The sequence below is a fragment of the Heterocephalus glaber genome, unplaced genomic scaffold (genome assembly GCF_053883595.1).
Source record: "Heterocephalus glaber isolate CG9 unplaced genomic scaffold, H.glaber_assembly_v1.0 deba00001472, whole genome shotgun sequence".
NCBI classification, from domain to species: Eukaryota; Metazoa; Chordata; class Mammalia; order Rodentia; family Bathyergidae; genus Heterocephalus; species Heterocephalus glaber.
The window spans coordinates 24,522,345-24,543,635 of record NW_028258315.1 but is presented as its reverse complement, the minus strand read 5'-3'; the positions used below and the strand labels follow the sequence as shown (position 1 = coordinate 24,543,635).

The 21,291-nt window shown below is 43.1% G+C and overlaps 2 protein-coding genes and 1 pseudogene across 6 annotated transcripts; 1 reads left to right on the top strand and 2 right to left on the bottom strand.

Annotated features, from left to right (window-relative positions):
* Positions 1 to 417: 417 nt before the first annotated feature.
* On the top strand, positions 418 to 2,869 carry LOC147826245 (histone H1t-like; annotated as a pseudogene).
* Positions 2,707 to 4,185, bottom strand: LOC110349754 (histone H4). Its single transcript, XM_087181852.1, has one exon. The coding sequence runs from the start codon at positions 4,151 to 4,153 to the stop codon at positions 3,842 to 3,844; it is 312 nt and encodes a 103-aa protein (XP_087037978.1). The 5' UTR covers positions 4,154 to 4,185; the 3' UTR covers positions 2,707 to 3,841.
* Positions 4,186 to 8,012: 3,827 nt separating this feature from the next.
* On the bottom strand, positions 8,013 to 17,892 carry Hfe (homeostatic iron regulator). 5 transcript variants are annotated; one of them, XM_021260492.2, is made up of 7 exons: positions 17,575 to 17,892; positions 16,569 to 16,669; positions 13,998 to 14,258; positions 13,522 to 13,797; positions 12,511 to 12,786; positions 12,271 to 12,384; positions 8,013 to 10,379 (listed from the first exon to the last, which is right to left on the bottom strand). In XM_021260492.2, exons 2-7 carry the CDS (start codon positions 16,612 to 16,614, stop codon positions 10,222 to 10,224), a joined length of 1,131 nt encoding a protein of 376 aa, XP_021116151.2. In that variant the 5' UTR covers positions 16,615 to 16,669; positions 17,575 to 17,892; the 3' UTR covers positions 8,013 to 10,221. The 5 variants fall into 5 exon arrangements, with proteins under 5 accessions (XP_021116151.2, XP_004847610.2, XP_004847611.2 ...); XM_004847553.3 differs by lacking the exon at positions 16,569 to 16,669 and having other exon boundaries at positions 17,575 to 17,889; XM_004847554.3 differs by lacking the exon at positions 16,569 to 16,669 and having other exon boundaries at positions 8,013 to 11,352; positions 17,575 to 17,883.
* Positions 17,893 to 21,291: the final 3,399 nt, after the last annotated feature.

Sequence of the window (21,291 nt, the reverse complement as noted above, 5' to 3'; positions counted from 1 at the left end):
GCAATAAATCTAAAGCCGAGGCAAATACAATAACAGTGTAACAATGTCTCCCCTCATGGCTTCTGGCCTGTAAATTTTCTCCCAAGTTTCTCATACAGGCATTTGGGGATCTTTACAAAATTGTGCTTCTGCAGTTTTGCTTGTCTAACATACTGACCTCTGTTCACAGTATGCTGCTTTCTCAGCACCCCCAGAAAGGACTGGCCTTCATGAGCAAACTCTCATTTTCAGGGCTGTCACAAGACAGTCCCAGGAGATGCATAGGGGAGCCTTTTGGACATTCTTCCAGTACCACCTTTCCAAAGCATCTACTGCAGCACTTGCCAGCCCAATCTTGTTAGAGATAGGATCTGCAGATTTAATTGGTCTCTCAGGCCAGGGCTCCTGTCTCCTGGTGCTTAATGAGGAGTAGGGACTATGTCTCCTTACCTTGGGTGGGGGAAAACCGGGGTGAGAGTGTGGAATTAATGTAAATGGAAGCTAAACTCAGTTGAAGACAACAGCCATGAGAATGACCTGATTTTGGCCAAGCAGATTTCATATGTAAGAGCCTTGTCTTTAGCCCATCCATGAAGATCTTCTACAAGGCTTCAGGAAGTGGGGAATGGTTTAAATCCCAGAAAACCCATATTCCACGTGGGCTTGCCTAAATACAAAAACACTGAGGTTTTTCATTCTATGAACTCTGGAATGAGGCAGCTAGACTTGTGTTACTTCCCTCACATATACAAGTCGTTTTCATTAAAAATTGGGGGATGACTAATTTTTTTCCTTCACCATTTAGAAGCCACCCTTATGGAAAACCATTCAGAAGAGATGAGACCAATTTTCACTTAAAAATTAATTTTTAAATTGCAAGGAGAAGAGGAAGTTTTGTTCGCCCTGTTGAACCTGGCTGAAAATTGAGGGTTTTCTTGAATAATTTTGGAAGGTAGGGTTATCTGTTACTAACAAGTAAAAAGTCAGGTGAAATTTGAATCCCCACGGATCAATCAGCAGGGAAACCTGGGTGATTTCCTAAGGAGCAGTTTTGTAGGATTCAACTTTTGAGGGTAAAACCAACACAAATGCTCCGCCTCTGAGGGGTGGGGGCGGTGCCCCAGCGATGCACCAATCAGAGTGCGTCCTACCCTATATAAGGCCCTGCAGCATGCCCAGCCTTTACACCTTCCAGTGGCCATTATACTGTGGTCTCCTAGTCACTTAAGTCTGAAACACTACCTACAGTTCTCGCTGCTCGTGCTCCAGACCCCATAGGGAAGTTACTTGCTAAAAGACGAGGCAGGGAAGGCGGGAGGCAGGAAGGCGGTTGGCAGCCCAAGTACAAACCAGAAGGTCCAGAGCTCCTCAGTGTCCCAAGTTGATCACTGAGGCTCTGGTGGAGTCACCAAACCGAGTTGGCATGTTCTTTGCCGGGCTCAAGAAATCCTTGGCTGCTGCTGGCTATAATGTGAAAAAACAACAGCCGCATCAAACAGGCTCTTAAGAGCTTAGAGAGCAAGGGAGTTCTGGTGCAGATCTGAAGGACTGGTGCCTCTGGGTCCTTCCGGCTCAGCAAGAAAGCTGCTCCTGAAGCCGCCAAGGGCAAGGTCAGAAGACCTTCTGTGAAGATCTAAGAAACCGGGCTTGCCCAGGTACTCCAGACCCCCAAAGAGCACTAAGACCAACGGGGGAGCAGGAAGTAGAGGACTCCACACAGGGAAACCTCAGGCAGCAAGAAGAAGGCCCAAAGGTCTAAGAGCCTGAAACAGTGGAAGAGGCTGGCAAGGCTAGAGTGGCCAAGGCCGAGAGGCCAAGGTCGGCCCTGCGGAAGTCGAACTCCAGGAAGGCAGAGTCTAAGACGTGAGCAGCTTGAGAAGTAAAAGCCCAGTTTTCAAAGAACCCAAAGGCTCTTTTAAGAGCCACTTAAATAATTTTAGAGTAGCGTGATGCTGAAAAACTTCTATAAGTTAATGGAACAATATGTTTTTAACCTAATTGTCTACTAACAAATTGCATTCTGATTAGGTGAAAAGACATAAATTTATAGGTGTAAAAATGCTTAAATTCATGGGTGTTGCCCATTCCAAAAGGTGAATATGCAAGAATTTACAGGGTAGGGCTTGTCACTTAAGTGTCCTGTATTTTTTTTCTAGAAAAGGCCCCTGGAAATGGGAGAACAAATGGGTTCAGCATCAGAAAACATGTTAACATATTTTTTTTTTTAACCTGCTTAGCGCTATTTAAAATTTACTCTTACTTAATGTCATCTAAGAGGTTCCTTGGTGTCCACAGACTTCTGTGGGATCAGTAAATTAAGTCAAAGTGTCCTAGAATTTAGGCTATAGGAGAGTTTTACCTTTTTAAAATTCTTAATAGCTTTCAGTTGAAATTTTACAGTTTTCTGAGTTTGACAGTACTTTCAGTGTACATGAATCTTAGTATAACAGTGGTGGTGAATCTTTGAAAGCTTTCAATGATAAACAGCTAGATGCCACCAGTGGTATATACTATTACATGTCTGGTGTATAAATAGAAGCAGATGTGTCTTTAAAAGTGACCTAATACTATTGGCCTATAGGATTGTAATCCTAAATACTAATTCATGTATCTTTTTAATGAAAATAATGTACAGGCTTCATGAGATTGCCAGGGCACTCCACAGGTTGAACAACGGAACCCATTATCTTTATGGAAATGTTTGTGGTTGCACAATAAAGAGCTGAATTTAACCTTCCTAAGATATAAAAATTTTATTTAGACTCGAGTCCAACCCGAAATAACTTTGTGAAATTTGTTTCTTGATCTGTGATTGTTTGCTTCTTAATCTGTGATTTAGCATTCTTCTGCATTCCTCCTTAACACACAATAAAGCCATACTGTTAATCTATTTCGAACTTTTTGTTTTGGGGGCAACTTTGAGCAAAGGTGGAAACCATTTCTTTGACCATTATTTGATATTATTACAAGCATGTTCTCTGGGTAGCTCAATGAAACTGTATAGTTAGGGCTTTTGGTAAATTTAAAATTGTATACTAACATGGAAAATGACTATATGCATAATGGTTTCAATTCGTAATCATCTCCAGCCCTTGCCTTGTTTAGATATTAGGGTCACTGTTCCTATGAGGTTGGAATTGAAGGTGGTGCAATTATGCCTGGCATAAATTAAGCACTTGTCGACCACTGTGCACTGCAGTGGCTGTCCTCCGGTCCTCGTCCCAGGATGATGACGTGCTGCCCTCACCAATAGCCAGCAGGTCCTTTGGCACCAGGGGATCCTCTAGATGGGACTGCACCTTTGAGCCTCCCGCTTCCTAGCGCCTCAAACAGCTCCAGTTAAAAGCTGTTAACCCCGTTTCTAGGTTGAGCCTCTCCACTAGGTCTCCTTGTTTTTGCCTTATAAGATAGCAGCGATGGACTCACCCTATTCTTTGCAAAACTACTTTTGCATTCCTTCGAGCGCTCTTTACGGAAGTCGCTTCCTATGCATCTATCAGTAAGAGCCGCTAGAGATGTTTATGCACACAGAGGCTTCTAGCTGCCGCCAGCGCAGAGGCTTCTCAAAAAGCCCGAAGTACGCGCATCCTGCAGAGGGAAGAGATTGTTGGTATAATTTGTGCTCACATCTCGCGTTCACTTCAGATCTTAGTTCATCACCAACTTCGTAAGAAATGTCGTAAAACCAACCAGACTAGGAAACCAGTTGTCTGCCTAGCAGCCACCTAAGATTGCTATAACTAGTCTAACTGATCAGATTTAAACTAAGCCTGGCAACGTACTCAGCCCTTTACGTGACTTAGTGGGTGGCCCTGAAAAGGGCCTTTGTTCAAAGTGCGAGCGATGGCAAAACCCAGAAATCTCAGCCGCCGAAGCCGTAAAGCGTGCGTCCCTGGCGCTTGAGCGCGTAGACCACGTCCATGGCCGTAACCGTCTTGCGCTTGGCGTGCTCCGTGTAGGTGACGGCGTCGCGAATCACGTTTTCCAGAAAGACCTTCAGCACCCCGCGTGTCTCCTCGTAGATGAGGCCAGAAATGCGCTTGACGCCGCCGCGGCGGGCCAGGCGGCGGATGGCGGGCTTGGTGATGCCCTGGATGTTGTCGCGCAACACCTTGCGGTGGCGCTTAGCGCCGCCTTTCCCGAGGCCCTTACCACCTTTACCGCGTCCAGACATGCTTCAGACTACAGTACTACAGAAGCTGGGTGCAGCCCCTAAATACTAGGTTTGCGGACCTCATTGAAAACCACAGGGTTGGTAGGCTTTTTTTCACAAATTACTTCACCGAGGGGGTGGGGGAAGGTCAAGGCTTTATTAAAATTTCAGTGTTTTGATTGGCCAGTGAAACCTTGCTTTTCATTGGGCGGGCTGGATGGAGAGGTACAGATTTCATTGGCCCGAAATGCTTCAGTTTTCTTTTGTATTGCATTACTGTTTCTTTGCACATTTCTAAATTAAAAGTATTTTTATCAGGTCAATCACTATAAGCAAAGATTCCCGTTCCATTTTCTTTTTAAAAATTTCCACTAATTAGAGATCGATTCCTTGAAGCACAAATTACATCTAAGATAAGTGGATTAATATAGCAAGTGGGTTTCCCTCTGGATACTTACATTTCTATTCAAACCAACTCATTTTAACGGACAGAGTCAAAACCTTGTGCTGGACGGAGTGCAAACCTGGCCATGATATAACTCTGCCCTCATAGCCTCTATGTTTGCAGACAAAAGTGGAAGAAAACTGCAAATTAAAACCTTGTAAGTGCAAATTTTTCGTCTTTTTCCCTACCTCAATTCAGACATTTATTGAGTGACTCCCTTTTCCGTGAATCTCTGCGAGGGAGGCAGGAAACCTGAAGCTAAGCTTGGGTATTCAGTTAGCCCTATTCCAGGGCCCCTGTGCCTGTCTGACGTGCCTACAGTTCCAAACACGCTTCTCTTCCTTCTTTTAGTAATTCCTTTTCAACCTGCTCCAGTTTTAGAGACAAGAACATACATTTGTAGAATTGGGAATAATTGTATAGGGCTAATACTTGATTAAGGTCATTACAAAGCCTACAAGTTCTTCCCCTTAAAGGCCTTTGATGAGATTAGTAATGCTGAGGCTAATCCCGTTAAAAAAAAATAAGGTAGAATAGCAGAATTCAGTCTGCTGTAGTTTAGACTTTCTCCAAATTTTCTCCTTAGCTTCCTGCTGCAGCTTTTGGAAGTTTTCATGGTAAGAATCACTGTAGTTTAAAAACAAAATCCTAGTTAGTAAACAAATGCCTATTGTGTATACATGAGATTTAGTCTATGGCCTGAGACAACATATTACAACCTCAAACATACATGAAAACTGATGCACAAAAGGAGAAGAGACTCAGGGCAGGATATCTAAATGCTGGGTTTTGTTACACTTCTAAAATAAGTGGTTATTTTCTGCACCTAAATTGAAAATTTTTAGTTTCCTGATTATCAACTCACCACACCTCGCACTTCATAACAGGAGACTTAGCTAGTAAGAAAGTCAAACACTACTGAGAAAAAGTGCCAGGTTACTGGCAAAACTCTGAAATTGCAACATGTTTTTAAATTCATAAACGTGAAAATATAGTGTATACAACATGGTAATTTGGGGGAAAAAAATTCATGGTGAGAACTACTCTAAAATATGTCCCAGGAAATGCCATTTTAAGTATAACTGCACATTTAGGTTGCTTTTTCCCTAAATCAATTTTGCTTATTACAGCATTAAAAACAAAACCCTCACTTTTATTTGGAAATTTTAATTTATTGTTTTTTTTCTATTCCTTCTAATCTCATTTTCTAATTTTTTGCAATAACAATGATTCAAAAGTAGTGAATGTGTAAACTTGGTGTGGTGGTACAATCTGTAATCTCAGCTGCTTGAAAGGCTGAGGCAGGAGGATTACAAGTTATAGGTCAGTCTGGACAATTTAGCTATACTTTGTCTCAAAATAAGAAATGAAAAGGGCCAGGAATGTAGCTTGGTGGTGGAGTACCTGCCTAGCATATGTGAGGCCCTAGGTTCAATCTCCAGGACTGGAAAAATAAAAAATTAAAAAAAAATATGTCCAAGTAAAAATATACAGTACTTGATCTTTTCCACTGTAGGAAGAGTACAGATATTAATCATGTGTGGGTTGAGAGAGGGGTGGCTCACCCTTCAGTCCATGTGGCTTACTATTCTCCTTTCTTGTCACCTTCTTCTCATCCTCCAGGTGAACCTAGCCTGGCAGAATACTATTCTTTTGACAGGTGAATCAAGCCCTTCAGATAAAGGCTCTACAAAGCAACATTGTGGCTAATAGGACCCATGGAACATTCAGACTTGAAACTATATTAATTGGAGGTATTAAAAAAGTATGAAATGAAAAAACAAAGTATGAAATGCCCAGGATGCTCCTCAGTCTAATTCCATCAGAATATTGGAATTATGAAATAGCATATATGTATTTTTTCAAATAATTCTGAATCAAAGGCAGCCCTGCACACACCGGTACTTTTAAATGTATAACTGTACTTATAGTAAGGAAATCCAAGGATTACAAGCTCTGTTACAGTTGAGGAAATGCTTATGTTTAGTCTCAGAGTGTTTAGGCTGGGCCTGCTGGAGCTTTATCACAGTCTTTTCTGGCCACCACCCCTGGTCTGGTGTAGAAAGTTCCTCTAGCTGCTGGCAGAATGATCTCACTCTCCACTCAGCTTTCACAGCATTTCTCATTTCAGGTGCCTCACCTTTATTCTAGTTATGAAGGCCCATTTCCTTTTTCTCCTTCCCTGGATTCACTGTCATTGGTATCGACATGACTTTGGTTTCATAACTTAATCTATGTCTGCCCCCATTTCCCTTCCTTCCTATCCTTCCTGTTCTAAGAAAATGCTCCTGCTTTCCCCTTTCAGTCCAAATTTTTTCTTCATGTGTACTTCCTGGCCTGGGTCCTGTGTGAGCGCTTTCCTATAAACACTCAACACACTTTGACTTGTGTTTAAAAAAGTTATTTATACGGAGGATTTCTAACATTATCCTTCTTAAATATTTGTTTCAAAATTTTTATAAACATATTTGCAATTAGATTAGTTTTTCAAAATTTTCTTGAATGCTTTCTCAATGACACACACAAAATAAACTATTTTGCACTTGGGTTAATGATGAAATTATGAGCCTAAACACAGACAAAAAGAAGTCCATTAACCATTTGTACTTAAAGCACATATTCTCACACACACACACCAAGCTCTTTCAGTAGGTGAAATTGGTTATTCACTGGAACAAACATAGCATATTTAATTGACCTGCAAAATTAATTAATGATACTTATACTTACATTTATATAAATATTGGCATTAACCTCCTAAAAAGTTCATTGATAGGTCCAAAATTTTTTGCAGTTTTACGCCCAAAAGCCATAGTTTGGTTTTTAAAAAACAATAACAATACCCAAATGTAGTGGATAAAATGTTGTATAGGCATTTTAAAACTACCCATATCTGATTTCTCCATGAATGATAAAAAGAATAAACAGAAGCATGAATTCAGTAGTTAGAAATTTGTGTACGTTAAGAAAAATATCTTAAATTAAAAAGTATAAATACCTGAAAAATACTTCAAGATACTTCCGATAAAATAATAGGAATATGGTAAATCCTGAAATGTTAAAGCAGATTTCCAAGTCACTGTAGAAAACATCAGAGTTGCTGCTATGAGCTCCCAGAATGAATAACTCAAATATCATCCCAAGAAGTTGGTAACACCATGTTTTCTTGCCTGAGAGGTAAGTATTGCGTTATAGTTAGAAGCTCTACTCTAAGCCAGAATGGTTAGAATTTTAATCCAATTCCAGCAAAACTATTTTCTGTGTAAACTTTAGCAAGTTAACCTTTCTGTGCCTTGGTTTCCATAAACTCAAAATAAAGATGAAGATAATAATAGTTTATACTTAAGAGGGGTCTTTGGAAGAATTAAATTAAAATGCAGACAAAACCTGGCATTAGTAAGTATTCGAAAACAATTAACTAAAAATTTTAAAAAATTCATGCCACAGAAAACTTTATTGAGGGTGAAAATCCATCCAGCCAAAAAATAGAAGCCTCTACTCAAAACACACCATATTTATCTCTCATGTCTTAAACAGTTACTAAGAAACAGAATGCCCGAGCTATCAGAATGTCCAGGAAAATGTAAATGTATGCAGGATTTCAAAGCAGTCCAGGCTAATAAAATCATCATACACTATCCTTTAATATTGCATTAATGTTCTACAAGTTAGAGAATGCAAGTTATTCATGAAAGCAAAAAGAGAGAACAAATTATGACCAAAGTCTACAGAGAGAATGGCAATTACAAATTCCAGCCCACACAAAAACATTTTTGATGTTTAAAGGCACAGATTAGTTTACTAATCATTTTTAAATCAGAGTGTAGTTAGAGAACAGTAGATTAAAGCTGATAACTTTATGAGAAATTCTGGCATTTACAGAGTTTTGCTTCTAAATGTGCGTATGTCCCCAAAGAATGTTTTATAATACATAAGGTAGACACAGCACCATGAAATTTGCATTACCATGTGATATGAGACCTCTGGCTTGTACCTCTTAGCAGGCCTCAATCAGCTGCTCCACTTGACTAAGAGATTACTAGGTTGTTTTCTTTCTCTTGTTAACAGTTCAGGAGCTCAGCAGTGGCCTGAGATCCCAGCTGTTCAAACAACTGGTAAGTGGTTTGCTTTCTTTGATTTTCAGGGACTCTGCAAGTGGTATCACTTGCACCAGCTAGTACAACCATTTACCCTCAGGAAAAGCCCAGGCCTAGCTCTCCAGTGTCCTGACCAGTGAGATACATCTGACCAAGGCCACTAGGTGTCGCCCTCCTCCCTACTGCCACACTGCCAGAATTGAGAGAAAATACAGTACAGAACTGAAAATGTAAGTCTTTGACTTTTCAATGTGGTTGATTTTAAAAATGGATAAGGTCAGGAACAACAAAAGAAAATGGAGTTTTATTAATTATTATTTCTGTGACAAAAAATTAATAGACTAAATGTTGTGGTGAAGGGTATGGTGTTTCTTACAATCTCAGTCTGAGTATAATCAAACCAAATTGAAACATAGCCACACATGAGGTGAAGAGTAAGAGAAGACCTTTGCCATCCTGCTTTGAATATAGGATGATGTTTATGAAGAACTCATCAATGTGCTTCTAGCTTGGCTTGGAGATACGACAGTCAGTGACTTATGACTTAGGTATGACTGTCCCTACAGTGAAGAAAAACAACTCAGCTACCACAGTTTAATGAAAATATTCCATGAAACAAAATGTAAGAAAAAATTAGAAGTGCTGTGTCCTGAAATGACCTTACAATTATATACATAAGGAGGACATGGACACTGGTAAAATTAAGCAGTACACAAGTGTACACTTTTTAAAATATGTTAATTTTATACATTGTAACACAGCAATATGATCCTAAGAGATATTAAACAAATTGTTAATAGAGTATAAAAGCTAATGAAATTTTAAGTTTAATGTTATTCATTTTTCACCTTTTCTACAAGTGCAAATTATTTTTACTTTTTTCTGTGTAACTTCCACAACCAGAAAAAAAAAGGGATTTTAAAAAAAAGTTGAGATTTCTGCTCAAATTTAAAACTTTTTGAACTGTGTTTGGTCTCCTGAGCCACTCACCCTCCAACACAGTGCTTGTAGTACAGTTATGTGGCCAATATATGCAGCAGCATAAAGTAAACATGTGCCTTATGGATGGAGATATAGGTGTATATGATTCTTTGGGTCATGTTTGGATAAATCCCTTTCCCAGAGTCTAGCTATTCCCATGTGGCCTGGTTCAAACTGTTTCAAATGTCTATAGCTGGAGGAGACAGTCAGAATCACAGCAGCCCCAGGAAGATTCCTGGGCATCCTCCAAGCCACAGTTTGTCAGGGGAATTGATAGGATTCTGACTCCACAGACACTGTTCAGGGGAGGACAATGTGAAGTTCAGCACAGTCACTGACTGACCCCAGTCTGTGTGCAGAGCTAAAGAGACAGAGCAATGGAGGCTCAAGGGAGTCACCATCTGGTCCATTTGAAAATGCAGCTGAGGTCCATAGATTGTTTTGGTTTCCTTCATATGGATCAAGCTCACTGAGAAGAAATGCAAAGAGACAGAGAAGAGCCATGTCCTCCTCCTTCATTTACCCACTGCCTCTGTACCACCAGGATGTATCAGTACTGGCATGGATTACATCGCTGAATAGCTGGGATTGAGGGCTATCTTTCCTGGGCAAGCTGTATGATTCTCTACTTCACTTTCTTCATGTATACCAGTGATGGTGAACCTTTTAGAGTTTTCAATGATAACAAACAGCTGGCTCCGGTAGGTATGCCATGGGATCGACACTACAAAAGGGACAGAGGATTAAGTGCCTACCTCATAGAATATTATAAGAATTGCATGCAATAATCCTGTAAGCAGTGTGCAGAACAGAATATGATACCATATGCTTTTAAAAAATAAGTGTCAGCCATACTTTTGTTATTATAATTATACTTTCCATGATTTTCATTACAGAACAGGAGAAATGGTATTTCAGCTCTGGCATCCTAGGGTGGAACCAACCTGCAGGTGTCACTAATCTTTGAAAATCTATACGCTGCCTTTGTACAAATTAGAAAATCCCCTTTAAGGTACTTCCTTCCCCCATGCTATAAAACTACCAAAGCACACAGAATACCCATTGTTTTCCAGGAAAGGTGCCTCTTCAAATTGAGCAGTGCACAGCCTTCACAGCTGCGCAATCACCCATACCTTGCTGTGAAGGAAGGGAATCCAGGGCTTGGTAACAGATGAATTACTGGACAGCAGAGAAAGTGGACTCACAGGGAAAGTTGAGTGGGTCCTGGATGCCAGCACGTGTGTGCAAAATTCTAGAAGGGGAGCGAGTGTCCATGTGCCAGGGTGAAGCTTTTCTCAGATGTTAAAAAGAAACACCCAAATTTGAAAAGCCTTCTTTCAGAGGTTGGAGATGAGATGGTATAGGTGTACAGGGTCTGAAGTGATGGAGGAAATGAACCTTCTGGATGCAGTTTGAGATTTATACAAAGTAGCTCTCCGGGAAGTCCGTGCTGGACACAGTCATGCCGGAACTCAAAGAGCTACCCAAGGTAGACTTTTTAGAAAGTGAACAGGGAAAGCTAAGGGCAGAGAGTTGTTTGGGCAGTTTCTATTTGTTAAGTCCTACTGTTCTAAAATATGGAGAACTCCACAAGGATGCTCCCTTTTTGAGTCTCTAGTTGTGTCTCCTCCACAGAACAGGTCTGCAGGCTTTGAGTCACTCACACCCGGCTAGGACATAGTCCTGAATGGCTCCTCCTGGGGAGATAAGGGACCCAGGGAGAAGTGTCACAGACCTTGGCATCATCTGGCCTCTTTCCGGTCCCTTACCCTCCTCTTTCACTCATCTCAACTTGGGCCACTCTTGTCCAGGGGCACTACCGGACTTCAGGTCCTGCTGCTCCCTCTTCTGAAATCGTTCCTTTGCTTTCTACCTGGTCTTGCTGCCCATCCCACCTCCTAACAATCCATCTACCATCGGAAGGAGATTATATCTCTCCTAAACTGATACCCCAGTGGTCATACTCTAATGTCCCAAAGGGATACATTATTTGGCTTCTGTTCTCTCTTCTTCCCCACACCACAGATGTTCAGAGCATAGATATGCAGAACTGGTGACCCACAGGTACATAACCAGGGACACCAAGGTGCACTACCTCTCACTTCCTGTATGTTCTACAGTTTCCTACTCACACAGCTACTCCACCTTTGTAGACTTTTCCTTGTCCTAAACCTCATCTAAGGAAATGTCAGTTCTCTTTCAAGATTCAGAAGCCTTCTTGGTCCCCAGCTGTTGTGATCCTCTGCCACCTAGAGCAAGGGCTCCATATCTGCCCTAGGACCTCAGGGCTCTTCACCTGTGTTTACTTGTCATGCATGTTATTCCCTCCTGAGAATAGCTACAGTGACTTTATCAACCTCAGAATTTCTCCCTTGCCTTTCACAGCACCTGTATAATATTAAGTCCTCAAAAGGTTAAATTAAGAAATTTAACTCTGGGGGGAAACCCACGTTCTTTCCTTTCCTGCTTCCCAGAGGTGCTGGTGCTCCCAAAGAAAGGAAGAGAGGAGAAGTCTTCTCATGGACAAGGCTTTCCCACTGCCCCATTTTCTGCAAGAAGACGAGTTACATTCTGGGGCAGAGGCACAATGACACTTTCTTCTCCTTCCTACTCACTTGAAGCCTGCTTCTTCCTTAAGGTTCGGAACAAAATTCCAGTAAAGAAGATGATGACACAGACAATGATGCCACTGCTGACTCCAATGACCAGGGCACTAGATGGCGAAGGCTCTAAAAAAGCAAGAGCAAGTTCAAGCCTTTGTCTGCTCCCCCAAAGCAGACCCTCCCCTCACTTCCATAGTGAGCACCCCTGAACCCCTACAACAGATTTTCTCAGCCTGAGGCTCTTGTCCTTACCCCAGGTGGCGGTGAGGGGGTGATCCAGGCCTTCATGCTCCACTAGGCAAGTATACCTCTGCTCCTCCCCAAGAGGCACAGACAAGACCACCCGGCCCTGGTAGGTTCCATCCCCATTGGGCAGCACGTCCTTCTGCCCACCCTCCTTGGCATCCAGTAGCTGTTTGTCCTTCAGCCATCTCATGGTGATGTTCTGGGGGTAGAACCTCAGAGCCTGACACTGTAGAGTGGTCGCCGCAGGGGCCACATGATGAGTCACCTTCGCCAAAGGAGGTACTTAACGAGAAAGAGGAAGGATGAAGAGAGGGGATCTTTTTACCCTTGCCTAGAGGATTTCAGCTTTCACTTCCCTCTATGGGTTGGAGGAAGGACACATGTTTTTCAGACAAAATGGGCTGCAAGAGAGACACCATTTTGTGCCCTACAACTTGTTCCAAGATTCAGCTCCAACGTAGCGTTATATGGAGAACCACCACAGACCCAGCTGTCTGCTCTCTTGTCAATGTCTCTCTTGTCTGCTTTCTACGTAAATATGTACACAGACTCTCAATTCCATCGGGCTCAACCCTGTAAGTATTCTTGTAAGAAAGGCTCTCAGAAGATAGCAGGCCTTAGTGATTGTTGCTATGTTTTGTAAAAGTAACTTTAACCTGCACAGATCCTGCTGTTCTGAAGGACTGTTTCACTGTGCATTTTGCTGCCTGGGTATTCATGTGATTGTTGACATTTCTAAACTCCTAAAAGGTATAAATACACACAATGTTTCTGGCTAGCTCAAAAGAAGATTATAGATACTTCTTCTTTGGTCATATGCGTGGGGAAAAATAAAATCATGTCTCATGGCTGCATCATATATCTCAATCATAAGGTGGATACCCTAGGATTGGGAAAGTCCTTTGAGATACTGTATACAGCCTTGGCCACCGCTGAATCCTCAGCTAAGAACCCTGCACCTCGAATCCCTCCACTCCCTCACTAGAGTGTGTGGATAGGACGGTTCTGTCACCATACCTGGCTGGTCCAGAATCCCTTTCCCCAGCTCCAGGAACTTCTGGAGCTGCCCGGGGCAGTCTTTCTCCAAGTAGGCCTTGTTCTGCTTCTCCCGAATCTTGTTCTTTTCCCACTCCAGCTTGGTGGGATGGGCTGCAGGTTCTGCTGCTTTCCAATCCAGTGTCTCAGGGCAGAAGTCGAGGTGGTCCTGCCCATCGTATCCATACTTCCAGAAACCCCTGGTGCTGTTGTCCTCCTGCACCTCGCAACCGAAGATCACCTGCAGGGTGTGGGACTCTGGCAACACCCCCAGCTCGTTACTGAAGCCAGAGGAGTAGGTCCCTGTCCCCACCATCCCTAAGGCCCACACGATGCCTGGAAGAACATGCCTCTCTTCTTCCTTCCCCTAGGCCCTCAAGCTCCCAGCTCTCCTGAACAAGCATCCCTAGGCAGTGAGATGCTCCAGCACCTCAGGAAGGCAAGCCCTCTGCACTCACCCTTGCTGTGGTTGTGGTTGTCCACGATAGTCCAGAAGTCCAAAATGAACATGTGCTCCCACCCTTTCAGGCTCTGACTGAGCTGCAGCCACATCCGGCTCGAGGTCCTCCCAATCCACTGAGCCCGGGGTTCAGCACGACGACTCTCACCATTGTAGGACACGAACAGCTGGTCGTCCACGTAGCCCAGAGCCTCAAACAAGGGCAGCCCAAGCTCGGGCTCTGAGGCACACATGAAGAGGTAGCGCAGGGTGTGGGAGCCTGGAGAGAGAGCAAGAGGCCTTCAGCACTGGCAGCAGGGGGCCCAGCTTCAGAGTCCACACAACTGAATCAGCTCACACCACCCGCTGGGTCTGTGTCACCCTGTGGAGAGTGAGACACGGTTCTGCCACCTTCCGCATGACAAGCTTGGCTATGTCTCCTGTGCACTTCTTCTGTCACAGGTGGCTGCCACCCACTAGCTGGCCTCTACCCCATTACTCCTGACTGGGCAATTTCTCCTGAAGCCAACAGACTCTAGAGAATCCTGAAGCATTTCCAGCCATGGCAGCTGAGCTCAGCAGGTGGGGTTCACAGCTAATTAGATCCAGTCCTACGAAACTTCCACCTCCAAACACTTTCCTGTGCAAATGTTGGCTGTGAAATGCCGGGAGATCTGCTGATACACAGCTTAAGACAAATGTCCAGCAAACACAGAAGGAGCCCCTGAAAGCTGAGTGGATAAGATCTCTAGGCAGGTGTCCCCCCATGACAAAATGAGGGGGCTCAGAGATGCATCCCCGGTGCCTACATTGTCACCTGGCACATGGTACGTACTTCATAAATGCTTGTTGGATGAATAAATGACTCTTAGATTTTTACCTCTGGCCCTGAATGCTAGACTCTTACTGCTTTGACAATATCACTTAGATAACCTGATTGAAATCTGAAACTTATATCCCAAACTGGTCTATCACTTTTCCCCAAAACTGTTTGCCTTTGTCTTTACCATTTTAAGAAGAGCATCACAAATTACCCCATTTCGAGACTGATAAAGTAAAATAAGTAAAGACCAGTGTTGCTTTTGAATGTTCTCTTTCGTGTCATACATACATGGATCTCTCAGCAATTTCCTTTAAAAAATACATCCAAAATTCAAATGTTTCCTGTTTCCCCCTTCAGCTCCAGCTTAGCCTGCTCCACCATTTCTTGCCTGGATTCGTGTAAAGGCTTCCTGGCTGGTCCCTCTGCCTCATTGATCTCTTTGTTTTGCTTTCCACAGAGCAGCCAGAGTGAGCTTTTTAAAACCTGTGACAGGTCCTGTCACTCCTCAGAGTCTATGCCCCTGCCTATGGGTCTCCTGGGACCTTACCTGTGGGGCCTTTCTGAGTCCGCCACCCACTTCTCTGCCTCCAGTGCTGTACTTCTAGCTCTTTCTTCAACCCAGTGGTTCTTCTTGTCTCCATCCCTTCCTTCCTGTGGCACCAAAGATTGAACCCAGGGCCTCACATTGAGCTCCATCCCCATCCCCTTTTATTTTTTATTTTGACATGCAGTCTTGATAAATTCCCCAGTCTGGCATCCCCCACAACACACAACACTAATCTAGTGGTTTTTAACAAGATTTTTGTCTCCCAAGGACATCTGGCTGTGACATCTGTAGACACTTTGCTACTAGCTAGTAGTATCTAGTGAATGGAAGACAGGGATGCTGGCAGACATCATGCAATGCACAGGACAGCCTCTACCCCGAACCAAAAATGTCAGTACCACTGAGAACGCCTGCAGGATCTGCTGGTCTAGTCCATTGCTTAGAAAACTGGCTCCCAATCTTTCTCATCTTTTCTTTCTATTTTTTTTTTTTTTTGGAGGATTAAACCTAGGCTTTTTTTTTGGTACCAGGGATCAAAGTTAGGACCTCAAGCTTGCCAGGCACTGTGTTGCTGAACTACATCCCAGGACTACCTAGGCCCTTCTAACTGAGCTACATACTCACCCTTTCTGAATTTTAAAATTTTGAGACAAAGACTTGCTAAGTCACCAGGTTGCCCGGGTTGGACTTGAACTTGTAATCCTCCTGCCTCAGCCTCCCAGAGTGCTGGAATTACAGGCATGTGCCGCCAAGCTTGGCTACTCTTATTTCTTTCAGGTCTCTGTTCAAATATCAGAATGAGTGGCTTGTCCTGACCTTCCTCTCTCACATGTATTCATCAGATATCAGTTCTCTGATGTTCTCTTTCTCCATTCTCATTCTTTCTCTCCCTCTTCTCCCTATCTCCCTCTCCCTCTCTTTTCTCTCTCTATCCCCCCCCTCCCCTTTTTAAACTGTCATCTCTCTCATTTTAATGCAAAATATCAGAGGGCAAAGACTTGGTTCCTCGCACCTCCTCTGGGCCCAGAGCAGTGCAACACAAGGTTGGAACTCATTCTGTGCAATGAGTATTTCCAGTTAACATCAAATTCTATGACTCACTCTGTAACCACTGATGTTAGGAATCACAAATGTGAAGTGGAGACTCAAGTTCTACTGCTAAAGCTACCAAAACAGTGAACATATTTACGTGCAAGCTGGCCATACCTCACTCTTCTCACCTGTGAAGTTTGGGTATGGTACATAGTGCTCTTCTGAGGCTGACATGCGATTATGTATGTAAAGTGCTGAGTGCAGACTCTCGGTGAACCGGATGAAGTCACTACGAGTTAGGAGCAGTGGTAGAATTTAATTTGGCAGGGAAAAACCAGATTGATTGTATTCTTTGTAACCTGAGGGCTGGTGAACCAGTAAACCTACAAATAGTCCCTACTTCCCAAAGCATAAGGGGAAATCAACAAGATTCCAGATCAGAATGCGGTTTAAAGGTGGATTCACTGGTTAAACATTAATCATTACTTCGGCATCCTTTAGACAAGGCCCCTTAGTTATACAGCAGATCACAAATCCACAAAGTCTAGCTGAAAAAAGAGAACCTGTTACATCAGCGAACCTTCAGAAATAACATAAATTTCCAGGGAAAAGAACCGTTGCCGAGTCAGGAAGACCCAAGGCAGGCCTCTCTGCGGCGCCCTCACCCGGGCCCGTGGGGTGGGACGTGGGGTGGGGTAGAATCGGGATCCTAACCAGACTCCTACGTCAATACTCGGCGAGCACTCAGCCCCTTGTCCGCCTATTGCCCCGTGACACCCGAGGGGCGACCCAGTCGAGGACACCCTGGGAAGGAACTTCCTGTTCGCTAAAGACTGGGGGAAACCACTCAGGCTGTACTAGAAACAATGAATCAGAGAATCGAGTTCCAGGACACCAGGCTCAGCTTACTTAAGTGAGAAAGCAAGAGATTGATTTAAGAGCCTCACGGTGGCGGCGCGGGGTGGTAGTTCCGAACGCCACTCCCAGGACCTGGGACGCCAGGGCCGGGTGGGGAGTGGGGGCGGGGGAGCAGGAGTCACAGCTCAGACCCGCTTGTAGATGGCGGCCTCGGACACAGTTGCGGTTCCGTGTGCGGACCTTGCACCTCCCACACCCCGGCCCCCACAGCCCTCGCCCACGCGCTCCGGAAGCAGGGCTCGCGGCCCGCTAGGCGTCCCCGCGCCCCGGACTCACGCAGCGGTCGCCCCTGCGGGGCCGCGGTCTGCATGAAGAGGAGCAGCAGCAGCGCGCGCCCGGCCCAGGCGCACATCTTCTGGACGCGGCCTGCCCGTGAGGTTGGGGACCCGAGTGACCCGAGAAGTCACCCCGGGGCCGTGGCCAGGCTCCGGGACGCCTGCCGAAACTTCCTGATGAGGGCGATCCCTTTCCGGGCCATCTGGGGAAACAGACCAGTGTCCGTCTAGAACCAAACTTTACCCTGCAGGCCGAGGTGCCCGCTGGTGGCGCCCTTGGAGCCCCTAAGGTCGTCGCCTGGCCTTGAAATCTGGGGGATGGGGGTTGGGGCGAGCATTGTTCTAGGGGAAAAGCGTATCACAGTTTTCGGATTGATACAGTCAATATTTAAATATTGCATTAAAACCTCAACGATTCGTTTTCAGAACTTTTATTTCTAACCGAACTTGACAATCTTGATTTAGGATTACAAGTTTTTTTGGTTAGAAATTTGATTTTGTCCTTTGATTAAAATTAAATGCTGAGATTAGCACATCAGATTTTACTGAAACATCTTTTGCAATTTACATAACTGAATTCCTTGAGAACTATGTCACAGACTTTCCAGCGCATTGGAAAGTGCGCCCTGCCTTGGGGCACTCTGATTTAACTAGTATGGGTGCTCACCTGGGCACTGGGATTTTATTTACTAATTTATTTATTTTTCAGTTTTTTGAGACAAGGTGTCGCTATGTATTCCAGACTGGCCCTGAACTCGCGGCGATCCTCCCCTGCCCCATCTCCCCAAATGCTGGAATTATAGGCCTGTGCCAGCACGCCGGGGCAGGGCACAGGGATTTTAAAAGCTTCCCTCAACTCCCTGAAGTTGAAGAATTCTTCCTTAGACATTTCAAACTATATTAACAAATTTCGTATATTTGATTTGCTCAGTACCTTTCAGTATCTAACAAATTCAACGAGCAATACTTTTCTAAGCATGCGTGCACATTTTGGCAATTCAAGAAAAAAAACAAAGTAGGAAATTGGGGTTTCTTTACAGTAGGCAGATAAATGAAATAAAACTGAGAAAATGTTCAGTATATTGAGATTAGTTACACTATTTTTCTACCAGCTTTACTGAAATATAATTCTTCAAATGCCATACAATTCAATGGCATATAATTCAAATGCCATACTATTTAAAATGTAAAAGTTAACTGGCTTTACTATATTTGGAGAGGTGTGCAACCATTACCACAATCAGTGTTAGAGCATTACACACTCCCCAGAAGAAATTGTCCACTTGAGACTTCCCCTTCCTAAATCCCTCCCCACCTTCAGTCCTAGCAACCACTACTGTACTCTGTTAAGGCTCTCCACACAGAGAATCATACAAAGTGGTGTGTGTGTGTGTGTGTGTGTGTGTGTGTGTATGTGTATGTAACTTTTCATTTAGTATAAGGTTTTCTTGTATGTTTTTCGTGGACCAATAATATTGCATAGTAAGAATGTATCACTCCACATTGTATTTATCCACTCAAGTGATGGGCTTTGCAGTTGTTTCCACTTTCTATTGGGAATAATGCTGCTATCACATTAGTGTACAAGCTTTTCTGTGGACTTAGTTTTCCTTTCCCTTGGGTATCTCTAACTAGAAGAGTTGTTGGGCTATATGGTAACTCAGTTTAACATTTTCAGGAATCTCCACACTTTTTTCCAAAGTATCTGTACCATTTTACCCTTCCATCAGCAGTAAGTCAGAGTTCTGATTTCTCTACATTTTTGCCAACCACTCTTTTGTCTATTTTTATAATTCTAGCATTCTGAGTGAGAAGTAACTCGTGGCTTGGATCTGCATTTCCCTAATGAATACTGATTTTGAGGCTCATTTTACCTGCGTGTTGGCCATTTGTAAATCTTCTGAAAATATCCATTCAGTTTCTTGGCCCATTAAAAAAAATGGGGTTGTTTTTATTATTGAATTGTGTTTTTTTAAAAAACATTGTGGATATGAGTTCCATATCACATATGTTATTTGGAAATATTTTCTTTATTTCATTGGGTTGCCTTTTACTTTCTTGAAGGATTCTTTTGAAGTATAGACGTTTTAATTTAATTTTGACAGAATAAAATTTACCTATCTGTTTCTTCGGTTACTTATGTTTTTGGTGTCATGTCTTTGTCATTGCCACATCCAGAGTCATGAATATTTACACGTATGTTCTTTTCTAAGAGTTTGATAGCTTTAAGTTTTGCATTTAGATTTTTGATCCATTTTTAATTCATTTTTTGCATATATGGAGGTTAATTTTACTTGTCAACTTGACTGAATTAAGGGATGCTCAGCTAGCTAGTAAGACATTATTGCTGAGTGTGTCAGTGAGGATTAATCTGAAAAGAGATTAGCATTTGAACCAGTAGATTGAGTAAAGAAGACTGCCTTCACCATTGTGGGTGGGCACCATTCAGTACTTTGAGGGACAGATAGAACAAAAGGCAGAGGGAGGGTAAATTACTCTCTTCTTAGGAGCTGGGTCATTGATCTTCTCCTTCTTTGAACACAGGAGTTCCCGGTCCTTGGCCTTTCAGGCTCCAAGACTTAGTTCATTTTGTATTGCTGTAACAGAATACCTGTAACATTGTAACACAGTGGATGGTAAAACACTAGGAATAAATTTGCTTAACAACAACCTGTTCTTGAGGGAAGTAAACCAGTCTGTTGAGAATCAGTTCATTCCTGGGGCTGGGGATTTAGCTCAGTGGTTTCGCCTCCTGCTGCACAAGCGCAAGGACCCGAGTGCAATCCCCGGTACCAAAAAAACAAAATGAGAATCAGTTCACTCCTGCAAGAGATGATTTACTCTCAAGAACCCTAACTCCATATCTAGAGAAAGGCATTCATCCATTCATAAGAATGGTGCTCCCATAACCTAATCAGATCCCAAAGGATTGAGGATTAAGCTATGAGTTTTGGTGTGGAAAAACTACATGCAAACCATTGTATGGGTGTATACCAACAGTCTCTCTGACCTGCCTCTCAGACCTTCAGGCTCAGAACAAAGCATACCACTGGCTTTCCTGATTCTCCATCTTCTGAGTGTTATGTGGTGCGAGGTAGGAATTCAGCTTCATTCCTTTTCATGTGGACCTTTGGTTGTTCCACTGTCACTTGTTGAGAAGACAACTGTCACTATGTGCTATTATTAAAAATGTCTTTCTAAAATGTCTGAATTCCTGCCAGTTCTCTCAGTCAATGATCTGTTTCCCTGGTAATACTGCAATAGATATGTCTTATCAGATATTTGTGTATTTTGTTGTTGTTAAGCTTTTAAAACATTTTTGGCCTATTCTTATCTCTCACCTGTGATTTTAACACTTATTTAAACAAGGTGTATAAAGACTTAAATAAGTTAAAAGGGGCTAATAATAATAATAAAGGTGGGACACTGTCTTGATTCCTCAGTCTGTCCGTCACCTTCTATGGCAAGAAGTGGGCACCTGGATGAGGAGAGCTGGGATCCCCTCACACCGTATATTCATGTATACTTGACTTTCATTAATCTTCTTCCCATTTATAGATATTTATCTGACCTCCCTTCATATCTGTTTAAATACGTAATTTTCTTCTATATATTCATATATACCAACCCCTCTCGTTGCCTACTCCTAAATATAAACATATACCTAACTCTAGTGGAGACAAATGGTGAAATAAAAAGCAGTTACTAAAGGACATAC